The sequence below is a fragment of the Neofelis nebulosa genome, chromosome 4 (assembly GCF_028018385.1).
Source record: "Neofelis nebulosa isolate mNeoNeb1 chromosome 4, mNeoNeb1.pri, whole genome shotgun sequence".
In the NCBI taxonomy this organism is placed as follows: domain Eukaryota; kingdom Metazoa; phylum Chordata; class Mammalia; order Carnivora; family Felidae; genus Neofelis; species Neofelis nebulosa.
Window position 1 is genome coordinate 73,772,683 of NC_080785.1, and position 27,835 is coordinate 73,800,517.

General features: G+C 37.8%; 2 protein-coding genes across 9 annotated transcripts in view; both read left to right on the forward strand.

Moving 5' to 3' along the window:
• Positions 1-14,059, forward strand: part of FAM133B (family with sequence similarity 133 member B) — a 30,544-nt gene extending 16,485 nt beyond the window's left edge. For 2 of the 6 annotated variants that reach the window (XM_058725101.1, XM_058725103.1), the window contains exons 8-11: positions 96-146; positions 7,728-7,820; positions 9,368-9,415; positions 12,568-14,059. In XM_058725101.1, the coding sequence (XP_058581084.1) occupies positions 96-146; positions 7,728-7,820; positions 9,368-9,415; positions 12,568-12,654 (279 nt within the window). In that variant the 3' untranslated portion in view covers positions 12,655-14,059. Of the gene's footprint in view, positions 1-95; positions 147-5,687; positions 5,844-7,727; positions 7,822-9,367; positions 9,416-12,567 lie in introns of those variants that run through there. The other 4 variants (XM_058725102.1, XM_058725106.1, XM_058725104.1 and 1 more) reach the window with 4 other exon arrangements.
• Positions 14,060-14,289: 230 nt separating this feature from the next.
• Positions 14,290-27,835, forward strand: part of LOC131509410 (calaxin-like) — a 33,260-nt gene continuing 19,714 nt past the window's right edge. For 2 of the 3 annotated variants that reach the window (XM_058725108.1, XM_058725107.1), the window contains exon 1: positions 14,290-16,356. In XM_058725108.1, coding sequence (XP_058581091.1) covers positions 16,209-16,356 — 148 coding nt within the window. In that variant the 5' untranslated portion in view covers positions 14,290-16,208. Of the gene's footprint in view, positions 16,357-26,820; positions 27,662-27,835 lie in introns of those variants that run through there. The other variant, XM_058725109.1, reaches the window with a different exon arrangement.

The following is a 27,835-nucleotide window of genomic DNA, read 5'->3' on the forward strand; positions in this document are numbered from 1 at the left end:
TTATACTATTATGCTGTATCTTTTAAATTTAAAATTTATATATATATATATATATATATATATATATGTATATATGTATATGTTTGTGTGTTTAGGATAGTTTAAAAAAGAAAAAGAAGTCAAAGGATGCAACTGAGAAAGACAAGGTAATTATAATTTTACATTGCCTTTAGTCTGTCATACAATACTTCATTTACTTCAAAAAATTGACAATATGTTCTCCCTTTTAACTTAAAGAGATTTATTTATTTTGTTTTTATAGCATTTCTCGCTGATTTAAGGAAATCATTTATTGAATTCATTATTGAAGGTTAAAAGATCACAAAAGTATTCCTGCAGAGTTTGAATTTGTACAGATTATTATCTCAGATTAAAAATTCAAAATGATGGAGATTAAATATTTCCTTTGTTTCTTCAAGTCATTTTATTTTATTTATTTTTTAAATGTTTATATTTTGAGAAAGGCAGAGTGTGAGCGGGGGAGGGGCAGAGAGAGAGAGGAAGACAGGATTGGAAGCTAGCTTTGCACTAACAGCATGGAGCCTGCTTGGGATTCTCTGGCGTGCACGTGTGTGCTGCGTGTCTCTCTCTTTCTCTTTCTCTCTCTCCCTCTCCCTCTCCCTCTCCCTCTCCCTCTCCCTCTCCCTCTCCCTCTCCCTCTCCCTCTCCCTCTCTCCCTCCCTCCATCACTCTCTCCCACTCTTCCTCCCTCCCCCGCCTCTCCCCTGCTCACATTCTGTCTCTTTTTCTCTCAAAATAAATACATAAACTTTTTTTAAAAAGTTAAAAAAAAAGACTTTTTAATTACAGAACCTGGAGTTCTGTTTCAAATTGAATACATCGTAGATAAGTTTTGAAAAACCTTTTTACTACTATGGATATTTTATTTTTATTTATACTTAACTATAATTAATGCAAGTTTATTCCTGTGTTTCTGATGTACGATTAAAAATCTTTTTCTGGTTCTTAGTAATAAAAACCTAAAGGAAGCAGTTACTAATGAAAGAAAACTACAGATCAGTGTCATTATATTTTATTCAGTCTTTTTAAACATATTTTTTAAATTGGGGTGTAATTCACATAATATGCTATTAAACATTGTAAAATTACAATTTGGAGGAATATTGTGTATATACAGTGTTGTGCAATGACCACCTCTGTAGTTTAAAAACGTTTTCATTACCCCCTCAAAAACAACCCATACTCATTAACTAATTACCATTCTCCCTTTCCCCCTTCCTCTAGTAACTTCTGTTCTGCTTTCCATCTCTAGATTTATATATTCTGGATATACCTTTGTTCTATTCTGTTTTGTGTTTTGTTTTGTTTTGTTGAATCAAAAGTGGAACTTCATGGGCACCTGGCTGGCTCAGTTAGTAGAGCATGTGACTCTTGATCTTGGGGTTGTAGGCTTGAGCTCCATGTTGGGTGTAGAGATTACTTAAAAATAAAATCTTTTTTAAAAAAAGTAGGAACTTTAATAAGTGTATCACTTGTATTTACATTAAAATAAATGGAATTTATTAGAATTAAAACAGTCCTTGCTATTTACGAATTGAATGTATAAGACAAATTATCCTTTGTATTTGTTTTCTGTTTGTTTACAAATTCAATAGTATTACACTTCGGAAAGCCAGTTACTTTTTGTTAACTCTGATACAAATATAAGGTAGCATTAACATAGCATATTCTACAGATTTAAGGACAGGTAAAACTTAGCATTAAACCCTCAAACACTGCTTCTTCTCCTACATTTTTTGGAGTAAAACACTGATATTCTTTTGTAGACTGTTTAGCTTAGGCCTGATTTTTTAGTGAGAACCACTCAGCAAGTAGGTGATTTCAGCTCCACATGGAAGAGCTTCAACAGAAGCTTTCAGGCAGCACCAAGGGCTGGGTGTGCCAAACCCCTGCCAGCTGTGCTGGTCACTGGGGCTACAGGTGGTAGCTTGTAGTGAAGTCAAGTGAAGCTTGACTTTACCGGGGCAGGTTGAAGAACAATTCTCTTATAACTTCCAGGGCTAGATCTTGACAGGGACACTCTGTGGATCACAGAGGATGACATAGACTCAGGACAGGTCCAGGTCCCTTCCCCTCTGAGTATATCATTTAAAAGCAGTCATACAATGTATTGCTTTTTGTGTCTGGCTTCTTTCACTTAGTATAAGGTTTTCAAGGTTCATCCCAAGTGGTAGCATGTATCAATACTTCATTCCTTTTTATGGATGATTAATATTCCACTGTGTGTGTATGCCACAATTTGTTTATCCATTTGTCTGTTGATATTTAAGTTGTTTCTACCTTATGCTGTTGTAAACATGTATGTACAAGTTTCTGTGTGGACATATATTTTTACTGATCTTGGATATATACTTAGTAATGGTTTTAATATCAATTTGCAAATAAAAAACCCATTTAGACACTAAAAAAAAAGCCATCATGATCAAAATGGGTTAATTTTAAGAATTCAAAGATAAGAACTTTATTAATACAATTTGCCATATTGTAGTAACTGCCCAAATGAAAGAAACCGTAATTGCCAAAGGGATATGATGTAATTTGACATTAATTCCTGATTTTCTAAATCATTATAGAATAAGTAGTACCTTTCATATTTAAAAAGATATATGTGTTAGGGGCACCTGGGTGGCTCAGTCAGTTAAGTGACCGGCTCAGGTCATGATCTCATGGTTCATAGGTTCAAGCCCTATGTCGGGCTCTGTGCTGACAGCTCAGAGCCTGGAGTCTGATTGGGATTCTGTGTCTCCCTCTCTCTGCCCCTCCCCGACTTACCGTCTGTTTCTCCCTGTCTCAAAAATGAATAAACATTAAAAATTTTTTTTTTAAATACACGTGTGAAACTAAAAACTGGTAGTATACAAACATGAAATACTAAAACAACTGCATTGTGATTTTGTACTTCAGTATAAGGTACAGAGTAATAATGTGTTTTTACAGAGTAAAAGACAAATAATACAATAAACAAATACCCATATACATACCAGCTGGAGTTGGCAAATGATTTACATTTTGTCATAGTTGCTTCAGGTCTGGTTTTATTAAAGAAAAAGTACAGGGTACCTTGGTGGCTCAGTCAGTTGAGCGTCTGACTTCGGCTCAGGTCATGATCTCACGGTTTGTGAGTTCGAGCCCTGCGTCAGGCTCTGTGCTGACAGCTCAGAGCCTGGAGCCTGCTTCAGATTCTGTGTCTCCCTCTCTCTCTGCCCCTACCCCACTCACACGCTTGTCTGTCTCTCACAAATAAATAAACATTAAAAAAAAGAAAAAGTACAAGACACCCTCTCCTTCCTTAGAGGCAGCTGTTTCTGAAATTAATGTGAATTTTTCCCATCCACATTTATACACTTTTATTGCATAAGTATATGTTCTTAAATAGCATTAGATATTTTGCATTTTCAAAATGGTATCATGTTTCCTTCTGGCACCTACTTTTTTCATTCAGCATTGCTGTGGACATTTATCCTTGTTGATGCCCTCAAGTCCTTTTGCTTATAGTATTCTGTTATATTAATGTGCCATAATTTATTTCTCCATTCCTTTTTTAAATTATTTTTATGTTTTAGAGAGCATGAGCAGGGGAGAGGGACAGAAGGAGAAAGAAACTCAAGCCAGGCTCCATGCTCAGTGCAGAGCCCGATTCAGGGCTTGATCTCCTGACCCCCTGGGATCATGGCCTGAGCCGAAATCAAGAGTCGGACACTCAACCAGCTGAGCGATTCAGGCGCTCCTGTTTCTCTATTCTTCTGTTTTTGGGACATCTAGCTGTTTTCATTTTTCAGTAATGCAAACAGTGCTGCAGTGACTATTTCTTATCCATTTTTCCTTTTCCACAAGTTATCATTACTTTTCTAAGACACACCTGGGGAAAAAGGAAATAAATAAGATATACCTGGGACTATAATTTCTAGGTTCAAAGATGTTCATACATTTAACTTGTCTAAATTTTGCCCACCCAAATGCTCATTAATTTGTATCCTGCTAGTAATGTATTGACCGTACCCTTGTTCCACATACGTGATGGTCAACACTATGAAATTTCTTTTTGCCAATTTAATATGTGAAGATGGTTTAGCCTCTTCATTTGCTTATTAGCCATTCAGATACCATTTTCTGTGAATTGCCTATTCATAGTCTTTGCCTACTTTTCTGTTGGTTTTTTGTTTTTATGACTCATAGGAGTTTCATATTTTAGATATTACTCATTTTTCATATACATGATGAACATTTTGGGGTCCATGGCTTCTCTTAATATTGTTTAGAGTGACTGTTATAATCATAAAAAGGGTGTAATTTTTTCCCTTAGGCAATATTCTTTGTTTTTAGGGTTTTCGTTTTAATTCCAGTATAGTTAGCATAGTGTTATAAAAAAAAGGGTGTGATTTCAAGTCATATATCAGTCATTGTTTTCAGCTCATTTTTAAATTGTTATAAAAATGGAATATGATACCTAATAATGGAAGGAATATCCTGTTTCTAATAGTAACAAGACTATATAGGAAATTTTTAAAAAATTGATCAGAACTTACTTGAAGAAAATATGCAAATCTATTCAGAGAAGCACATGAAGATGAAGATTCAGTAAATTTTCCTGGGTATGAGCTACCCTATTAGACATTAATGCTTTGATTAAAAAATAGTGTGGTATGGTACAGGAATAGAAAACAACAACAACAACAACAAAAAGTGGATAAAATGGAACTAACAGTTGGGGGAGGAGGGAACAGTCTGGAGTCCAAGTAAAACTTTGTAAGTATTTGTGGAACTTAATATATGATACAAGTGGCTTTTCTTGGACAAAATGATTGTCCGTTTGGAAAATATAAAGCTGGGCACTCCTTAAGGCCAGATAAATCCCAAATATGTCTGTTTTAAGTCTGAAAGTATAACTGGAGAAAGACCATGGAGAATATGGTATTGGGGTGGAGAAGGCCCATGACTCAAAACTCAAAACTTTTGACCAGATAATTCTAATTCTGAATGACAAAGATCACAAAAAGGTAAACCATGAACAGAGTTTAAATATAATGAACAGGGGCGCCTGGGTGGCGCAGTCGGTTAAGCGTCCGACTTCAGCCAGGTCACGATCTCGCGGTCCCTGAGTTCGAGCCCCGCGTCAGGCTCTGGGCCGATGGCTCGGAGCCTGGAGCCTGTTTCCGATTCTGTGTCTCCCTCTCTCTGCCCCTCCCCCGTTCATGCTCTGTCTCTCTCTGTCCCAAAAAAAAAAAAAAAAAAAAAAATTTAAATATAATGAACAAACTTAGTAAAAACTAGGAATACATAATTTAAAACTTCGTAATTAAAAAATGATACTTTATATTTGCTGTGGAAGCAGAGGCAGAAACAAATACCTTATATACACAGAAAAAGTGGTAAAATTCATGTTTAGGCATTTCTTAAAATACGACTGTATTCCAATTATCTGAGATTGATATGATTGATAAAAGAGCCCGATAAGGAGGCTTCTTGGTAAAGTGTGATTCATAAATGAGTGAAATAAATGATTGAGGGGTGGTGGTGGGAGAATGAGCAAATCATTTGGGTGAAGGCTACTTTGGTCTTTCATTTAAACATTGTTATTAGGTAAAGATTTTGTACTCACGCACCCTTTACTGTATTTCAACTTTGTTTTTGTTATTTTTTAAGTTTATTTATTTATTTTGAAATAGAGAGCGAGGAAGTGCGAGGGAGGGAGAGAGAGAGAATCCCAGGCGGGCTCCGTGCTGTCAGCGCAGGGCTCAATGCGGGGCTCGATCCCACGAACCATGAGATCATGACCTGAGCCGAAACCAAGGGTCGGATGCTTAACTGACTGAGCCACCCAGGTGCCCCTCAAGTTTGTTTTTGTTACTTATTTATTTATTAAAGTTTATTTATTTTGTTTGTTTATTTGGAGAGAGAGAGAGAGAGAGCACAAGCAGGGGAAAGTCCGAGTGAGAGGTAGAAAGAGAGAATCCTAAGGTGCCCCCAGGTGCCCCTCAACTTTTTTTTTTTTTTAATTTTTTTAAAAATATTTATTTATTTATTTTGAGACAGGGAGAGACAGCATGAACGGAGGAGGGTCAGAGAGAGAGGGAGACACAGAATCTGAAACAGGCTCCAGGCTCTGAGCTGTCAGCACAGAGCCTGACACGGGTTTGAACTCACAAACCGTGAGATCATGACCTGAGCCACCCAGGCACCCCTCAACTTTGTTTTTAATAGCAAAGAACCCATATGTATGCCTGCCCTCCAAAAAGAGATGGGTTAAGTAAATTCTGGCATATGCTGTCAATGAATGTCAAAGGCAGCCATAAATGACAATGTAGTTGCATGGAAAGGTACTATTGGGTGAGAAGAGCAGGTTCTAAACAAGAATTTATGTAAAATAGTAAATGTACACATAGCTGTTTCCAAAAATCTTCATGATGTTTAATGCCTGGTACTGGGCTTCAGGTGAATTTTCTTACAGTGAGCATTTATCATTTCTACCAAAATAATAAGCTGTTTGCAGAAACAAAATTAAATCACCTGTAATATAACACAGATCATCACTGTTAGCTTATTTTCTGTATGATTTATTTTTGTCCAATAATCTTCAAAATTGGGTCCATGCTATATAGTTTCGTGGTTTTTTTCTATATGATTCAGTAGTGCTCATTTTTTCCATTGTAGTTTTTTTATTGTTACGAACTAGTCAGACATACAGGAAGAGTATATGGAAAATAATAAAATGACAACCTGCATATCCACTATGAAGCTTTAATAAATCTTAACATTTTGCTGTACATCAGATGTTTTTGAAATTTTTTATTCCTCAGAGTGTATATTTTTAAGTGTCTAATAACTCCTTCAGTCTTTCTTCTTCCCCAGAGTTACACATTTTCTCATCATTAAGAATACTTAGAGATGAAGATTTTTTTAAATATGAATTTAACACTGGGAACATACTAAAGTAATTTATACTGTGTAGAGATCTTTTTCAATTATCACGATTACCCTTTGGTGTGTGTGTGTGTGTGTGTGTGTGTGTGTGTGTGTAGCACTAGGCTTTTCTGATCCAACACTGGGTAGAAACAAAACAATCCAAATACAAGGGACTTAAATCTTATGCCACCTGTATGGTTTCTTACGAGTTTTTATAATTCTGTCATTTATAATTAAAATAAGAGGGGTGCCTGCCTGGCTCAGTCAGAAGAGCATGTGTCTTTTGATCTCAGGGCCATGAGTTTGAGCTCCACGTTGGGTGTAGAGATTACTTAAATTAACAAATATTTTTTAAAAAAGAGGCGCTTGGGTGGTTCAGTCGATTGAGTGTCTGACTTCGGCTCAGGTCATGATATCATGGTTGTGAGTTCAAGCCCCATGTCAGAGGCTGTTCTGTCAGTGCAGAGCCTGCTTCAGATCCTCTGTCTCCCTTTCTCTCGTCCTTCCCCCACTCATGCTCTCTCTCAAAAATAAATTAACTTTTAAAAAAAAGGAAAAAAATGAGGATATTACATCTAAAAGGACATGTAGTTATGTCTTTTAGGGTTATGTAATAAAAGCATTATTTTATTGGGGTTAAAGACTGAATACTGGTGAATGTCATCAATTTTAGACATTTCTAAAATGAAAATAGGTAATTTTTGTGATAATTGGAGGAATTGTTAAATAGAACTTAGAAGCGAATTTGTGTGGCATAGCATTACATCTTTTTGAGTCAACATACATGTATTTATTTTTCATAGGACATTAAAGGACTCAGCAAAAAAAGAAAGATGTATCCTGAAGATAAACCTTTATCATCTGAGTCCTTATCAGAATCAGATTACATTGAAGAAGTAAGTATATGATCAAATCCATTTTCTTCACTTGAAAATGTTATTTGATTTTGGGGTGCCTGGGTGGTCTAGTTGGTTAAGTGTCCAACTCTTGATTTCAGCTCAGGTCACAATCCCAGGGTCATGAGATTGAGCCCCACATCCGACTCTGCACTGACAGGGAACCTGCTTAAGATTCTCTCCCTCTGCCATTCTCCCCCCATCATATGCATGCTTGCTCTCTCTCTCTCTCTCTCTCTCTCTCTCTCTCTCTCTCTCTGAAATATAAAAATAATTGTTCAGTTACTTGATTTTAATAAAAGAAATTAGTTAAAAGAAATACGTCATGAATATTTGATTTACTCACTTCTCTAGTAAGTGTGCTATGAAAAAGAAATGGAAGTTCTATTTCAGAATGAGTTTTTCATTTCCTAGAAGATAATTATATAGCTAATATTATAATTAACCGTATTTACAAATATCTATTCTGAGCTATTTTTTAATGTTTATTTATTTTTGAGAGAGCACAAGATGGGGAGGGCAGAGGGAGGGGAAGAGAGGATCTGAAGCAGGCTTCGCACTGACAGCAGCGAGCCCAGTGTGGGGCTTGAACTCATCAACCATGAGATCATGACTTCAGCTGAAGTTGGACACTCAACTGACTCACCCGCCCAGGCGTCCCTATTTTATTTTATTCTTCTAATATTTACTTTTTACTATACTGCTATTTTGATTACGTGAAAGATGCTGTTTGATGTGTAGTGTATTGAAACCTAGCATTCCCTTGTTTTTATTTGGAACTACTATTTAAGAAGTAGAACAGTGATGAGATAGAGCAGAAATGTTGCTGTGATCTTTTTTCCTATCTATAAGGTTGAGAGGAGAATTAGGTAGTCTCTATACTATGGTCCTTTTCAGCTCTGATATTCCTATCTTGGATTTTGTTAGATAATTTTAAGTCTGTAAGTTACCATCTTTAAAGTGTTTTTCTCTTGGATTTTGTTTCCTCATTTATAAAATAGGGCCTATTGCTCCCCTTTTGTAATAGTATTTTGTAATACCCCCCTGAAATGAAATTGAAATGAATTGAATTGAAATTGGCAGCATATATGTATGTATTACAGATATGATCTACACATTTTATATTAATATCCCCTAACATATTTTTTTAATATATAAGAAAATATTAATGTATAATTTTACTAAATTTTATTTCAGTGCATAAGTGCTGAGTGTGATAATACCAGAATACATAAAATCTTAAGACATAACAAAATCCAAGCTGTAACAGGTACATTACATAAGCCCTTCAAAAACTCTAAAGTAACATTGTCATCAATGCATTTTCCAAAACTCAGTAATGCTCTGGATGAATGAAACAAAATACAGTCTTCCCTTTGTTTATATGATATCTGCATTTCTGGGATGTGCAAACAGGGGTTTAAGGTATAAGAAGGCATTTAAAATGCCATTTGATTGTCAAAATGGTTTTTACATATAAATTTTAAAAAAATGTCTTGAGTGCAAGTTACATATTTGTTTTCTCAACAAAAATTCAAACTTTTTAGGTACGAGCAAAAAAGAAGAAAAGCAGTGAGGAACGAGAAAAAGTAATAGCAAGTATCATTTAAATTTTTTACATGACATTAGTGTGGTTCTTTTTGTTAAGATAAAATGAATCCTTATAAAGCATGACTTCATTTACTGGGCCTAAATATTTATTGGGAAAAATGTGGTATTCAGCTTTACTTAATGGGTTAAAGCAAGTTAAATTGGCTTAGGAGAAAGGAAGAGTATCCTAGTAGTAAACGTGTCCTGTTTCCATTTCAGTGTTTTATTCAGCATTTCATTTTATTTTATTCCATATTCAGTGCTGTTAGAAATGAAAACTCAAACTTTTTTTGATTTTCTTAAGCTGTAATATGAAATATGAGATTTAAGTATGGTGATTCCCTCATCTTCAATAGAAGTTACTTTCAGATCAGCCAAACCTTATATAACAACAGAAAAACCCTCTAAGCACAGGACGCAATAAATAATGTGGCAACATAAATAATTCACTAATAAAGATGATTCTTTTGATTGTTTCTAAAGCCAGCTCTGCTATTATGCAAATTGAGAAGTATAAAAGGAGAAAGAAGGAAGAGGAGAATAAAGAAAATGGAAGTGATATTCAAATGAGAAGCAGACCAACCTGGGGAAAGTAGATAACAGATTATCAAAGAGTAATTGCAGACCATATCATTAAAGTAATTTAGGAGCACTCAGTATAAGCATGGGTGATTGCATTTGAAAATATTTTCTTAGGGAGAGGTAGAAGAAAAATGAGAACAGCATCTTTTGTAGGTTTGAGGGTTAACTTCCCTTTCCCGGAATTTCCCTCACTCTTAAATGAGGGTCTTTTTCTGGTAGAAAGAATCACCTGGGAATATATGACTCAGAAGTAACATTTACTGTACTTCATGACCAAGGCGACATTTAAGAGACTTTTTTCTGAATGGGAATATAATTTGAGTGAAAACTGCTTTGGTCTTTGGTTCAGATTAACTAAGACATAATAGTTAATTTAGGATAGTTCTAATTTGTACTTGCATACCACACTGTTTTCGTGCATTCAGCTAGCATATGTTTATTAAGCATCTCTATGCAGGCACTATTGGTGTTAGTAGTGTTGCTATAATGGAATACAAGATGGATAAGAGGATGATATGTAAGAAAGTGACTTTGGGGAAGGAAAGCCTTTTTGAGGAAGTAAAATTAAGCTGAAATAGGATTTACAAGAAAGAACCAACCATGTGAAGATCAAAAGAAGAATATCCTAAACAGAGAGAAGAGCTGAGGACCTGTGGTAGGAATGAGCTTGATTTGTTTGAAGAATGGAAAGAGTAAGCATGGCTTACACCTAGTAGATGAAGAGGAATTGCATACAGTGAGGTTGGGAAGTAAGCAGAGGCCATGTCACCTAGCCAGGTGTTTCAGTTTTAATCAGAATGCTTTGGGAAGCTATTTTGAGTGTTTTTAACAAAGAAGTGACCTAAATCAACTTTACATTTTTAAAATACTGTGGCAGAGATGGAGTAGAGAGAGGTGAGGAATGGTGTTCGTATCACAGTGGTAGTAGTGAGGATGGACTGGTGTGATGGATTTGAGTTATGTTTTTGGACTTAGATGGTAGGGCTTACTTGCTGCTTTGGATGTAGAGAGTGGAGTTAAGACAGAGTAGAGCCAACCGCAGCTTAGTTTCTTTGCCTTAATAGAGGTGCCATTTACTAAGATAGCTAAGAGAATTTGGAGAGAAAAATTAACATTTTTATGGTAATTTTAGATACACTTGTTAGGTATCCAGGAAGAACTCACAGTCTTGAGTTCAGAGCAAGGACTAGATAGGAAGATTTGGTATGTAAGTACTATTTAAAGCATGGGAGACTGAGAGAGCATGTGGAAAAGGAAGGAGGTCCTGAAAGGTCAAGCAGAGGAATAAGAACAAGCACGGGAGGTGAAAGGGTCTTTGCAGTAGAAGAAAGCAGCAGATTGAGGTGTTGTGGAAGCCACGAAGAAAAGTATTTTAAAAAGAGAGTAGTCAACTGTGCTTTTATGAAAAAGCAACCTAGACCCAAAACGTTAAAGGGCCAAATACAGGGAATTTTGTAAAATTCCCTGTGCACTTGATCTTTTCATGAAGAGAATGATGAAAGTTAGCTTAAAGCTGCTAAGTGGTAGAGACCTTTGAGAGGGGCAGGGGGGATTGTGGAAAGTTCTTATTGATTCAGAAATGATAGGAAGCTTTGCTTTTGCTGTCTTTACACGTCTCCTTTCTTGCTTTTTTTTTTTCCTTTCTTGCTTTTTATTTTCTTTTGCAACAACTAGTCTCTCATTTGATACCACTTTTCTAAGTATCTGTTTCTAAGAGTTCTGCCTTCTCTTCTACATCAGAAATAGTCACAAGAGTCAGAGTTCAACAAAATTGTAGCTCTCTTTATCTAGTCATGAGTTGACTACTTTTTCTAGGCTTTAGTGGCATTTTTGTCTAAAAAGTAAGCATCTGAATGCATGGCTGGTTCTGCAGGTACAGTGTATAACTCTTGATCTTGGGGTTGTGAGTTGAAGCCCCATGCTGGGCATAGAGCTTACATAAAAGCTTTTTTAAAAAATTAAAGTTACTAAGCTAAGTAGACTTTTCAACTGTACATCAATATTTTGTACCAGTTAGTTGTTGTTAATTTATTTTTTTTAATTTTATTTATTTATTTTTTTCATGAAATTTATTGTCATTTGTCGTTAATTTAATAATTAAAATAGTTACCAGTGAAGACAGGACCTAATAATTATGTTCCTGTTTACCCAAAAAGTACCAGATTTAATATATATTTTTTCCAAAAACTGTCATTTATAAAAACAGTTGTGTTTTGCTGTGATATGAGGACTTCTTTGCAATAACTACAATTACTTCGCCTTTACAAATTATATAGTTTGAGATACAGCAGTTGATATGATTATTCATAGAATTTATTTTCTATAGAAAGTTTTATTTAGAAACTACATTAATGTGCTGATGACTTAAGAATTTTTCCATATCTTTTTGAAAACAAGCACTCTTAGTCCTCATGATATTAATTATTTAGACTTTTCCAGAAATGTTCCGAATAGTTTACTTGGTTGTGTAGATTGTTTGAAATAATTATATAGTAGCTTAGAAGTACCATGGTAAAGTTGTTTTAGACTTGCATATTTTCCTGTAGAAATGTCTAACAGGGAACTCTCTTTACAGGAAAAAACAAAAAAGAAAAAGAAGCATAAGAAACACAGTAAGAAGAAGAAAAAGAAGGCTGCTAGTTCAAGTCCCGACTCGCCATAATATTAAGAAAAATCAGGATTCCTTTATAAAGAAAGTGCAATGTCTAAGGAAATCTCAACTGTGAAAATTATGACATAATTACTAAAATGCATGAATTTTCTTGTTTTTAGAATTATTACTGGACTATTCAGTAGCCACTTGGATGCCTCTGTGTGAAAGGGCCATAATTGTTGCCTGCTGCTTGAACATCAGTCTTTTCTCTTCCAGTGCTTAACAACTCTGGGAGATAATACATTGCAGTTGTGCTAGTGGTTAAGATATTTGGGGATAAAGTTAATATTTTTGACTTGAAGTATCTAATGATAAATCAACAGAAATCGAATCTGGATATATCATTAAGATGTAATTAGAAATGACCAGATGACTCGAGTTAACATTTTGGAAATAGGGATTACATTGATATTTCAAAATCCTTATTCTGTAGATAAGTGTATTTTAATTTTTTCCCCTTATATACTTTTATTTACCCGGGGAAGGAGCTTTGAGGGTTGGGGGGGTGGTTTGCTATCTCTTTAGCTAGCAGAATAGCGTGCCTTTTATCCTCACACATCCTATTTTTGTGGACACAGTAGCCATGCTTCATTGGGAGCTCAGAGCTGGTACAGCAGTCTTGCCCTTAGACATCCTTGGACTCTTGTCATTTGCTGCTTTAAGTGAACCAGAGTAACAGCCTTTTGCAGCACGACAAAGCCCTAAAAGCTCTGGGATTTACCTCCACTTCAATAATACTGAATGTTTTTTAGCATTAGAATGTGTTATAACATTTGAATTAATTTTGACTACACTTTGGCTTTGGAGAGGAATCATTTCCAATAGACACTGGTACTTTTTGAACTTGATAGCTAAAGATTATAAAATGCATGTTTTATACTGTTAGTTTTAACCAGTCAGGAAAATTTTATGTAACCAGTGATAGTTATTTTATTTTTGTATGAATTTTGTTTAGGCTGCAGTGTTTAGCTTTTATTAACTCCTTATTCTTGCTATCTTAAATTCCATACTGTGTTTAATGGCATACTTGCCAAGATACTTAGCATGTAAAAAGAAAAAAGCAGACTTCTAATTTTTTTTTTTTTTTTCCAAACAGCTTCATATTGAAGCTGAGTCTTACCATAAACAAGTTGAGTGGCAGGCCTGGTATGCTGTGTCTTGTTACATAAAGCTATTGCCAGAATCTTAGTAAATATAACATTTTAGAAATTTGTCTTTGTATATTCATAACAAATTATGACAAGTTAAGTGAGAATTACATTATTGCTCTTCCTGTCATATTTTACTAAGATTTTGTGCCTCATATCTACTGCTGAATTGTTTACTAGTAACGTTAAAAGGAATTGATAAATCATTTTCACTTTACATTTTTATATAATCAGGTAACATGAAATATAATTTGATGTACAATTTTGCCTGTTTCAGAGGGTGTACTAATTATAGTGGTATATGCACAAAACATTTTGGCATGACAAGAGGCTGAATAAATAGCTATTTTACTTAAAAATAGCTGTGTTCTTATCAGCTCCCTTTGAGTTGCAAGTAAAGTTATAAAGATTAAGAAACACTACTAGGGGTTCAATGGTAGGTGGATAAGACATATCCCCAAATTTTTAGCTGTAAAAATTATTTATTTCTTGGTAAACTTCCTTAAATTTTATGCTTAAAGCTTCATACTCTTTCCTAATAAAACATATGTAGGGGCACCTGGGTGGCTCAGTCAGTTAAGCATCCAACTCTTGGTTTCGGCTCAGGTCATGATCTTGAAATCGTGAGATTGAGACCCATGTTAGGCTCTGTGCTGACAGCGCAGAGCCTGCTTGGGATTCTCTCTCTCCCTTCTCTTTCTGCCCTCTCTCTCTCTCTCAAATAAATAAACTTAAAGAAATAAATAAAAGATATGTATATGCTCTTGAGTACACAATAAGTTTTGAGGAACATTTTTTTATCTGAAAGGAAGTTTCTTAGAATCGTTGTTCAAGAAAATGCTAAAAGATAAGTTTATCAGTTTATTTGGTGATCAGTTTTGGTATGAGCACACTGGTCCAGAATGTGATGATTATATCAAATTAGAAAGCAACGGTTAGTAGACCGAGGAATAAGGTGACCTGGCAGAAAAACTGTTCTTTCCAGGCTGTGTTGACTGTCTGCGAAACACCTTTTTCATTGCTTCTGTGATGGTAGCCTTAATAGTCTTCTTTCTAATAAGCTATGGGAAGAAAATTTGATAGAGTAATGTTATGTGCAAGTCCCTAACATTTCTTACTTCTTCTTTCCACCAAACCACCCTTTTTCTTGAATACTTTTATACCAGTTTTATAAACACAGGGCATGTTATGTGGATAATGATGCCAAGGTAACCGCAACAAAATTGATTAGTGTCTGAATCGAAAAATTGAATTTATACCAGTACTTCTCTGTCTGATTGTTTTGGATTCATTTGGTTGCCTTTAGTATATTTAGGTGTTTTATTTTAAATACCGTAAGATTGTTCTGAGTTGACTTTATCCAGAATATAGGTTCATATTCCTCCAGTCAAGGTGTGCTAAAAGCCTATTGCCTCATTTGCTTTCATTTCATAGAGAATAATAGACTAGCCTTGGAGAAACTGAGAACAGTTATTCTTCAGACTTAAGTGACAGGTTTCACACTTTTAAAACATTGCCAGTTTTCAACTTAATTCAGTGAACACAGTATTTCCTAAAGAAAAGTTTTGGGAGAGCTTTTGTGTTCCAGTTGTATTTGCATTATTTTACTTTTTTATAATTTGTTTTAATTTTTTTTTTGTAATCTCTATACCCAACATAGGGCTCAAACTCATGACCTCAAGATCAAGAATTGCACGCTCCTCCAGTCGAGCCAGCCAGGCGCCCTACATTTGCCTTATTTTAAAATTTACTTTATATTTTATTTAAAATTTGTAAGAATATTGTATTCTAAATTCTAAAATTCATTCTGGTACATTCTCTTGCCTTACTATAGTGAAAGCCAGTAAACAGACTAGGAAATGTTTGTTCCCTGTGTTAGGATTTGACAGTAGAGTTAGAACAGTTATTTTGGCCAGCTTTGGCATAGTCACACCATGCTTTCTTACCAGTCAGTCAGGTATAAGTTGGAGGGGTACTAGTGGGGTTTTACATTTTTCTAGGAGCTCCCAGATTGAAGTCTCTCTTACGAGAAGATGCTTAAAGTTTTTTAAAGGAGGTTATGTAATCTTTGAAGGAGCTATTTATAGCCTAGAAAAATATGTCCACTTAAAAATAAGATCCTTATAATTTTATTTAGTTGTGTGTTCAGATAGGAAGGAAACATTTTCAACCATACAGTTTGTGCTGAGGAAATATAAATGACAATAATATCAAGTACCACTTTAAGTGGTGTTTAGCCCTAAAGAAAAGATAAATGTAGGAATTGCTGTAATATTTCAGATCACAGTAACATTCATGGAATCATTGCATTTGTTTTGAGTGCTAACAACCGTTGTTGCATATTTTTGCAATCACTTGAGAACCTTCTGTGGTTGCTGGAATGTTGCCGCTGTCACATTCTGTTGGTATAGAGTAATGAACTATGGAATCAGTGACAATCCAAGACATGTAGGCTTGGAACTAGGCTATCTGAGAACTCTACAGTGTGTTGAAGCAACACTTGACATGGACCAGAAGACTCTGAAGAAACTGGTGGAATCCATTAGTAATACTGTCAAGAACTGTGAGTACTAACCAGACATCCAGCACTGCCTGAACATCTTTATTCAATCAAATAGAAACATTGATAGATACATTGGACATTAACAGGTTCTTTGTAACACCCAAAATAGAGTTCCTCTAATTTCTGTCTAATGTTTTGGCCATTTAAAAAAATAGATTATAAGTGAATTTACAAGATCCCTGCATTACACTGAGAATATTTTAATCAGGTTCCTAAAATATATTTGTGTATGTGGAAAGAAGAATTTGAGAACTTATGTGACATATGTACTAAAGGATTATCTGCCAACCAAGGACTCGTTCTGTTAACAGTCTGAAATTTAATAAGAGATCTCAAACTCTAAAGGTTTACCTTGACCAATTCCCTGACACAAAACCCATAGAGGCAGAGGATTGATAGAGCTATAGAAGATATTTTAGTTGCTGAAGAAATAAGCATGGTACTTTGCACATAGCAAATGTTTATTAAAATTAATGTAACAGATTGGGGGAGGGGGGAATCCTTGCCCTGACAGACCTTAAAAAGTATCTTGTCTCACGGGCATGACAACAAGCAATCCTGACTGAGATCCATTTTGACAATGTCTTTAGACTTTGAGGAAATGACTTTTATTTCTGACACTAGTACAGCCTTGTTGTTCGGCACTTCCATTTTTCCTTGTGTGGTCTCAGTAGGTCTCAGTAGTACCACCCTAAGAATCTCGTTGGTAGACTTAATTCAGTTTTCTCTCATTCCAGTTATATTTTAAATGATCCTCAAGCACTTCTAGGGCCTGTTTTTGCAGTCTTGCTGTTCTTCAACCCTTAAAATCCATCTAGCAGATTTAACCAAAGTTGAATGTAATATCTACTGTTATTTGCCGTTTTCTTTTTCTTTTATTGTTTGGAGATTGGTTTGCTTTCTTTTTAATTTTTTAAACATTTTTAATGTTTATTTTTAAAGATTTATTTATTTTTATGTTTTATTATTTTTGAGAGAGAGAGGGAGACATAGACTCCAAAGCAGGCTCCAGGTTCTGAGCTGTCAGCACAGAGCCCGACGCAGGGCTTAAGCCACCCAGGTGCCCCTTTAATGTTTATTTTTGAGAGAGAGAGTGTGAATGGGGGGAGGGCAGAGAGAAAGGGAGAGACAGAATCTGAAGCAGGCACCAGGCTCCCAGCTGTTAGCATAGAGCCTGACATGGGGCTCGAACCCATGAACTGTGAGATCATGACCTGAGCTGTAGTTGGACACTTAACCAACTGAGCCGCCCAGGTGCCTCTTTTTTTTTTTTAATTTTTTTTTTACATTTATTTATTTTTGAGAAACAGACAAAGCGTGAGCGGGGAGGGGCAGAGAGAGAAGGAGACACAGAATCTGAAGTAGGCTCCAGGCTCTGAGCAAGCAGTCACCACATAGCCTGATGCGGGGCTCGACCCCACAAACAGATCATGACCTGAGCTGAAGTCGGACACTCGACCGACTGAGCCATTCAGGTGCCCCTATTTTTAATTTTAAGTTTATTTTGAGAGAGAGACAGCCGAGTGGGAGAGAGGAGAGAGAGAGAATCCCAACCAGGCCCCGCACTGCCAGCACAGAACCCAATGCGGGGCTTGAACCCACGAAGCCGTGAGCTCATGACCTGAGCCAAAACCTGGAGTTGGACACTTAACCGACTGAGCCACTCAGGTGCCCCTATTTGCTGTTTTCTTAACCTGAGTTTTAAACATTCAAAAGGAAATTTTGCATACTTTAAAAATCTAACTCCTCTCCCCATCCAAATGAAACTACTTTTAGCCTGCTACCCAAATGAGTGTTTAATACCATAATTTGTTATTTGAAAACAATTCTCTGAAAGTATAGGTAATATAAGTAAAGAATATGTAATACTAGATCAGGCCCGCTTCCCATACAGTCTCCTACAAAGAAGATACTGAATAGTATCTTTCAAAAGAGGAACGAGTTGCATTCCTTTTGCAGAATTTTGACACTAAATTAGGATCAAAAGTTCAGTGTAACCAGATTACTATTTTATACTGAGATTATTAACAACTCATGTTTATTAAGCTCTTCATTGGGGAAATGGTATGCTTAATGGTTTATCTTCATCTTTAAGTCTCAGGAAAAAAACCCAATGAGGTAGGTGAAATTTTCCACATTTTCAGATGAGGAAACCAAGTCTCAGATTCTCTAAAATGACAGTGAACTTTTCTGGTGGAGGCAGAGCTAGAACCCAGGTAAGTCTGATGCCAGAACATGCATTTCATCTTCATTTCTCGATGCAACTAATAAGCATTCTAGACTCTCACGGTCATTCTGTATAGTACTGTCCCATAGTGAATGCAAAATAAAAATTGTTGAATTCAGCTCAGTTCTTGGGTCCTTGAGTTGAAAAACCAGACTGGCCTCTCATGACTGGAACTTGGGTGTTTTTTTGTTGTTTTGAGATTTTGTTTTTAGTTTGTACACCCAACATGGGGCTCAAACTCACAACCCCGAGATCAAGAGTTATATGTTCTACTGACTCAGCCAGCCAGCCAGGTGCACCTAGAATTTGCTTCTCAATGGGTAGGACTGGGGAGAGCTAACAAATAGTAACCACCTTGGCCTTCCCTTCTCAGGAAGAGATTGTCTTAGGGTGGCTGCATGGCTCAGTTGGTGGAATATGTGACTTGATCTCAGGGTCATGAGTTCGAGCCCCACACTGGGGGTAGAGTTTACTTAAAAAGACAAAAGGGATCGTCTTACTATTTCTCTTGGTGTACATAGTTTTAGTTGTCATGTGCCAGAAAGTTGAGATGGCTTTTCTTGGGCTTTGCTTTAAAGTTTCTTAAGAGGGAGCCTTCATAATTTACTAGGCCTACATGTGCCACATGGCTTCTTGAGTCCAAACTACTAGATTGCGTGACTCTGATCCTCCACTATTTCCAGTGACCTCACGAAGAAAATTCATTACCTTACCAAGCAGCTGTTGATTTTTTTTCATACAGCTCTAGAATATAAAACATTGTAGACCTGTATTCCAGTAGAGTAACCACTAGCAATGTGTGGCTATTTATTTACTTAAAATTTTTTTTAAGTAATCTCTACACCTAAAGTGGGGCTTGAACTCGTGACCCTGAGATGAAGAGTTGTCCCATGGTCTACCGACTGAGCCAGCCAGGTGCCCCATTTTTTAAAAAGTATGTGTGTGGCTATTTAAATGTAAATTAAGATTATTACAGGAAGATGGCGGCGTAGGAGGACGCTGGGCTCACCGCGCGTCCTGCTAATCACTTAGATTCCACCTACACCTGCCTAAAGAACCCAGAAAACCACCAGAGGATTAGCAGAACGGAGTCTCCGGAGCCAAGCGCAGACGAGAGGCCCACGGAAGAGGGTAGGAAGGGCGGCGAGGCGGTGCGCGCTCCACGGACTGGCGGGAGGGAGCCGGGGCGGAGGGGCGGCTCGCCAGCCAAGCGGAGCCCCCGAGTCGGGCTGGCAAAAGCGGAGGGGCCGGACGGACTGTGTTCCGACAGCAAGCGCGACTTAGCGTCTGGGAGGTCATAAGTTAACAGCTCTGCTCAGAAAGCGGGAAGGCTGGAGGACAAAGGGAGGGAGAGCTGCTGAGCCCCCGGACAGACGGCAGAGCTCAGCTTGGCGGGGAACAAAGGCGCTCGCCAGCGCCATCTCCCCCGCCCATCCCCCAGCCAAAATCCCAAAGAGAACCAGTTCCTGCCAGGGAACTTGCTCGCTCCGCGCAAACACCCAACTCTGTGCTTCTGCGGAGCCAAACCTCCGGCAGCGGATCTGACTCCCTCCCGCTGCCACAGGGCCCCTCCTGAAGTGGATCACCTAAGGAGAAGCGAGCTAAGCCTGCCCCTCCTGCCCCCGTGCACCTTGCCTACCCACCCCAGCTAATACGCCAGATCCCCAGCACCACAAGCCTGGCAGTGTGCAAGTAGCCCAGACGGGCCACGCCACCCCACAGTGAATCCCACCCCTAGGAGAGGGGAAGAGAAGGCACTCACCAGTCTGACTGTGGCCCCAGCGGTGGGCTGGGGGCAGACATCAGGTCGGACTGCGGCCCCGCCCACCAACTCCAGTTATACACCACAGCACGGGGGAAGTGCCCTGCAGGTCCTCACCGCTCCAGGGACTATCCAAAATGACCAAACGGAAGAATTCCCCTCAGAAGAATCTCCAGGAAATAACAACAGCTAATGAACTGATCAAAAAGGATTTAAATAATATAACAGAAAGTGAATTTAGAATAATAGTCATAAAATTAATCGCTGGGCTTGAAAACAGTATACAGGACAGCAGAGAATCTCTTGCTACAGAGATCAAGGGACTAAGGAACAGTCACGAGGAGCTGAAAAACGCTTTAAATGAAATGCAAAACAAAATGGAAACCACCACGGCTCGGATTGAAGAGGCAGAGGAGAGAATAGGTGAACTAGAAGATAAAGTTATGGAGAAAGAGGAAGCTGAAAGAAAGAGAGATAAAAAAATCCGGGAGTATGAGGGGAAAATTAGAGAACTAAGTGATACACTAAAAAGAAATAATATACGCATAATTGGTATCCCAGAGGAGGAAGAGAGAGGGAAAGGTGCTGAAGGGGTACTTGAAGAAATTATAGCTGAGAACTTCCCTGAACTGGGGAAGGAAAAAGGCATTGAAATCCAAGAGGCACAGAGAACTCCCTTCAGACGTAACTTGAATCGATCTTCTGCACGACATATCATAGTGAAACTGGCAAAATACAAGGATAAAGAGAAAATTCTGAAAGCAGCAAGGGATAAACGTGCCCTCACATATAAAGGGAGACCTATAAGACTCGTGACTGATCTCTCCTTTGAAACTTGGCAGGCCAGAAAGGCTTGGCACGATATCTTCAGTGTGCTAAACAGAAAAAATATGCAGCCGAGAATCCTTTATCCAGCAAGTCTGTCATTTAGAATAGAAGGAGAGATAAAGGTCTTCCCAAACAAACAAAAACTGAAGGAATTTGTCACCACGAAACCAGCCCTACAAGAGATCCTAAGGGGGATCCTGTGAGACAAAGTACCAGAGACATCACTACAAGCATAAAACATACAGACATCACAATGACTCTAAACCCGTATCTTTCTATAATAACACTGAATGTAAATGGATTAAATGCGCCAACCAAAAGACATAGGGTATCAGAATGGATAAAAAAACAAGACCCATCTATTTGCTGTCTACAAGAGACTCATTTGAGATCTGAGGACACCTTTAGATTGAAAGTGAGGGGATGGAGAACTATTTATCATGCTACTGGAAGCCAAAAGAAAGCTGGAGTAGCCATACTTATATCAGACAAACTAGACTTTAAATTAAAGGCTGTAACAAGAGATGAAGAAGGGCATTATATAATAATTACAGGGTCTATCCATCAGGAAGAGCTAACAATTATAAATGTCTATGCGCCAAATACCGGAGCCCCCAGATATATAAATCAGTTACTCATAAACATAAGCAACCTTATTGATAAGAATGTGGTCATTGCAGGGGACTTTAACACCCCACTTACAGAAATGGATAGATCATCTAGACACACAGTCAATAAAGAAACAAGGGCCCTGAATGATACATTGGATCAGATGGACTTGACAGATATATTTAGAACTCTGCATCCCAAAGCAACAGAATATACTTTCTTCTCGAGTGCACATGGAACATTCTCCAAGATAGATCATATACTGGGTCACAAAACAGCCCTTCATAAGTTTACAAGAATTGAAATTATACCATGCATACTTTCAGACCACAATGCTATGAAGCTTGAAATCAACCACAGGAAAAAGTCTGGAAAACCTCCAAAAGCATGGAGGTTAAAGAACACCCTACTAACGAATGAGTGGGTCAACCAGGCAATTAGAGAAGAAATTAAAAAATATATGGAAACAAACGAAAATGAAAATACAACAATCCAAACGCTTTGGGACGCAGCGAAGGCAGTCCTGAGAGGAAAATACATTGCAATCGAGGCCTATCTCAAGAAACAAGAAAAATCCCAAATACAAAATCTAACAGCACACCTAAAGGAAATAGAAGCAGAACAGCAAAGGCAGCCTAAACCCAGCAGAAGAAGAGAAATCATAAAGATCAGAGCAGAAATAAACAATATAGAATCTAAAAAAACGGTAGAGCAGATCAACGAAACCAAGAGTTGGTTTTTTGAAAAAATAAACAAAATTGACAAACCTCTAGCCAGGCTTCTCAAAAAGAAAAGGGAGATGACCCAAATAGATAAAATCATGAATGAAAATGGAATTATTACAACCAATCCCTCAGAGATACAAACAATTATCAGGGAATACTATGAAAAATTATATGCCAACAAATTGGACAACCTTGAAGAAATGGACAAATTCCTAAACACCCACACTCTTCCAAAACTCAATCAGGAGGAAATAGAAAGCTTGAACAGACCCATAACCAGTGAAGAAATTGAATCGGTTATCAAAAATCTCCCAACAAATAAGAGTCCAGGACCAGATGGCTTCCCAGGGGAGTTCTACCAGACGTTTAAAGCAGAGATAATACCTATCCTTCTCAAGCTATTCCAAGAAATAGAAAGGGAAGGAAAACTTCCAGACTCATTCTATGAAGCCAGTATTACTTTGATTCCTAAGCCAGACAGAGACCCAGTAAAAAAAGAGAACTACAGGCCAATATCCCTGATGAATATGGATGCAAAAATTCTCAATAAGATACTAGCAAATCGAATTCAACAGCATATAAAAAGAATTATTCACCATGATCAAGTGGGATTCATTCCTGGGATGCAGGGCTGGTTCAACATTCGCAAATCAATCAACGTGATACATCACATTAACAAAAAAAAAGAGAAGAACCATATGATCCTGTCAATCGATGCAGAAAAGGCCTTTGACAAAATCCAGCACCCTTTCTTAATAAAAACCCTTGAGAAAGTCGGGATAGAAGGAACATACTTAAAGATCATAAAAGCCATTTATGAAAAGCCCACAGCTAACATCATCCTCAATGGGGAAAAACTGAGAGCTTTTTCCCTGAGATCAGGAACACGACAGGGATGCCCACTCTCACCGCTGTTGTTTAATATAGTGCTGGAAGTTCTAGCATCAGCAATCAGACAACAAAAGGAAATCAAAGGCATCCAAATTGGCAAAGATGAAGTCAAGCTTTCGCTTTTTGCAGATGACATGATATTATACATGGAAAATCCGATAGACTCCACCAAAAGTCTGCTAGAACTGATACATGAATTCAGCAAAGTTGCAGGATACAAAATCAATGTACAGAAATCAGTTGCATTCTTATACACTAACAATGAAGCAACAGAAAGACAAATAAAGAAACTGATCCCATTCACAATTGCACCAAGAAGCATAAAATACCTAGGAATAAATCTAACCAAAGATGTAAAAGATCTGTATGCTGAAAACTATAGAAAGCTTATGCAGGTAATTGAAGAAGATATAAAGAAATGGAAAGACATTCCCTGCTCATGGATTGGAAGAATAAATATTGCCAAAATGTCAATACTACCCAAAGCTATCTACACATTCAATGCAATCCCAATCAAAATTGCACCAGCATTCTTCTTGAAACTAGAACAAGCAATCCTAAAATTCATATGGAACCACAAAAGGCCCCGAATAGCCAAAGTAATTTTGAAGAAGAAGACCAAAGCAGGAGGCATCACAATCCCAGACTTTAGCCTCTACTACAAAGCTGTCATCATCAAGACAGCATGGTATTGGCATAAAAACAGACACATAGACCAATGGAATCGAATAGAAACCCCAGAACTAGACCCACAAACGTATGGCCAACTCATCTTTGACAAAGCAGGAAAGAACATCCAATGGAAAAAAGACAGTCTCTTTAACAAATGGTGCTGGGAGAACTGGACAGCAACATGCAGAAGGTTGAAACTAGACCACTTTCTCACACCATTCACAAAAATAAACTCAAAATGGATAAAGGACCTGAATGTGAGACAGGAAACCATCAAAACCTTAGAGGAGAAAGCAGGAAAAGACCTCTCTGACCTCAGCCGTAGCAATCTCTTACTCGGCACATCCCCAAAGGCAAGGGAATTAAAAGCAAAAGTGAATTACTGGGACCTTATGAAGATAAAAAGCTTCTGCACAGCAAAGGAAACAACCAACAAAACTAAAAGGCAACCAACGGAATGGGAAAAGATATTTGCAAATGACACATCGGACAAAGGGCTAGTATCCAAAATCTATAAAGAGCTCATCAAACTCCACACCCGAAAAACAAATAACCCAGTGAAGAAATGGGCAGAAAACATGAATAGACACTTCTCTAAAGAAGACATCCGGATGGCCAACAGGCACATGAAAAGATGTTCAACGTCGCTCCTCATCAGGGAAATACAAATCAAAACCACACTCAGATACCACCTCACGCCAGTCAGAGTGGCCAAAATGAAGAAATCAGGAGACTATAGATGCTGGAGAGGATGTGGAGAAACAGGAACCCTCTTGCACTGTTGGTGGGAATGCAAATTGGTGCAGCCGCTCTGGAAAGCAGTGTGGAGGTTCCTCAGAAAATTAAAAATAGACCTACCCTATGACCCAGCAATAGCACTGCTAGGAATTTATCCAAGGGATACAGGAGTACTGATGCATAGAGGCACTTGTACCCCAATGTTTATAGCAGCACTCTCAACAATAGCCAAATTATGGAAAGAGCCTAAATGTCCATCAACTGATGAATGGATAAAGAAATTGTGGTTTATATACACAATGGAATACTACATGGCAATGAGAAAAAATGAAATATGGCCTTTTGTAGCAACGTGGATGGAACTGGAGAGTGTGATGCTAAGTGAAATAAGCCATACAGAGAAAGACAGATACCATATGGTTTCACTCTTATGTGGATCCTGAGAAACGTAACAGAAACCCATGGGGGAGGGGAAGGGAAAAAAAAAAAAAAAAAGAGGTTAGAGTGGGAGAGAGCCAAAGCATAAGAGACTGTTAAAAACTGAGAACAAACTGAGGGTTGATGGGGGGTGGGAGGGAGGGCAGGGTGGGTGATGGGTATTGAGGAGGGCACCTTTTGGGATGAGCACTGGGTGTTGTATGGAAACCAATTTGACAGTAAATTTCATATATTAAAAAATAAATAAATAAATAAATAAATAAATAAAAAAAAAATAAAAAATAAATGTAAATTAAAATTAAGTAGAGTTTTTTAAATCTTTAGTGGCAGTGGCAGATCATTACCTCAGGGCATAGTAAATGGCTTCATGTGTGTGCAACCTATGCGTTGTCATGGGGCCCCACGCTTAGTTTAATGCTCCACTAACACTTAATGTTTTCAATGAGGGACCCATGTTTTCTTTGCATTGGGCCCACAAGTTCTGTAGTTGATCTTGGCTGTATATCTCTTATTCATAGTATGGTAGGAGTATCTCCAGCATCAGAATCACCTAACGATGCTTACTGAAAATGTAGATTCCTGGATACCACCCTAGGCACATTTAAATATCTCTGCGAGTAGAGCCAATCATCCAGATTGTTCACTCCATTTATTCTTAGACACACTGAAGTGTAGGGTTTCCTGATGAATCCCTAGTCTCTCCCAGGTGAAATTTCAGTTCTATCAACCTAATTGCAATCACAGCTTGATTAATAGTGAGTTAGGAATTGACCCAGTCTTATTCACACATACTGTTCAGCCATAATTTTTACACATATAGATTAAGAAATTTTTTTAAAGCTCAGTGAACAATTTTAAAACTTTCTAATTTCATGTTGTTTGATTCAAGTGATTATTTTGGCATCTAGAGCTTACTTTGGATCCTGTCTCCTCCAGTATATTCCTTTACCTCATTTGTGTACAAGGAGTTATCATTTACTTAGCAAACATTTATGTGAGAGCCTACCATTGTGCTTGGCACTACTGGATACTGAGTAGATAATTGACATAAGAGTAAGAGATTTTTGTTATATGCCTTCCTAAAATGCAAATATTATGTGGATTTTTTTAATATGTATTTATTTTTGGGGCGCCTGGGTGGCTCAGTCGGTAAGCATCCGACTTCAGCTCAGGTCATGATCTCACTGTTCATGAGTTTGAGCCCCGCATCGGGCTCTGTGCTGACAGCTCAGAGCCTGGAGCCCCCTTCAGATTCCGTGTCTCCGTCTCTCTCTGCTCCTCCCCCACTCACACTCTGTCTCTCTCTCTCAAAAATAAATGAACATTTTTTTTTTTTAATGTTTATTTATTTTTGAGACACAGAGAGACAGAGCATGAACAGGGGAGGGTCAGAGAGAGAGGGAGACACAGAATCGGAAACAGGCTCCAGGCTCTGAGCTGTCAACAGAGAGCCCGACGCGGGGCTCGAACTCATGGACCGTGAGATCATGACCTGAGCTGAAGTCGGACGCTTAACCGACTGAGCCACCCAGACGCCCCTAAATGAACATTTTAAAAAAATGTTTTTTAATTTATTTTGAAAGAGAATGGGGGAGGGACAGACAGAATCCCAAGCAGGCTCTGTACAGAGCCCAACAGGAGGCATGATCTCACAAATCGTGACATCACGACCTGAGCTGAAATTAAGAGTCACGTGCTTAACCAACTGAGCCACCCAGGCTCCCCTAAAATCCAAATACTTTGTGAACTGCATTTCTCTGATCCACTCCTACTAGAAGGAGGAAATAAGTTAAATCTAGTATGATTAGCCCTTATGAACTCATGACCCCTGAGTGTTCGTGAGGTAAAAAATACAATTGATCATCTCTTCTGGGACTTAGCCCAGGACCACCTATAGACCCATTGGTCCAATATTTGGCTTTCACTTCATTTGTCACACATAACATGGGCCCATATGTATGCATATATAGGTAAGTATACATACATATTTTCCAGCTTTGTCTGCTGAGAGGGCTTAGAAATATTCCACTGTACCCATCCCAGCTCCTGGTTATGTATTGGGCTTAGAAATATTCATCTCCCAGTAGTAATAAGCACACCCAGTGCATAATCCTTGGTGTCTAAATACCAGTCTCCAATAAAAACAACCAGGATTCCTTGAAGAAATAGCCACACAGAGTGTAAAGGAAAACCTATGCTATGCCTTGTTTCTCTTTTACTGACACTACTGCTACACTTCTTGACACTTCCAGTCTCCAACTGTGTGGTTTTTTCAAGCAAGCAATTTTCTGTGACATCGGCCGGGTACCCTACAATTTCTCAGTTCTGACACTACCTGAGATGGCATCAGATCCTGTACGTTGAGTTCAATGCCACAAGACTGTCTCCCACTTCAGATGCCCATCACAAGTCCAGGTTGTTACCTGCATTTCAGACTAACTGGCTATAAATTTGAGGCCCAATTAATTTGCTAGAGCAGCTCATAGAACTGAGGAAAATTGTTTACTTAATAGATTACTGATTTATTGTAGAAGGATACAGTTTTTGAAATACAAGGATACAATCAGGAGCAGACAGCAGAGATGCACA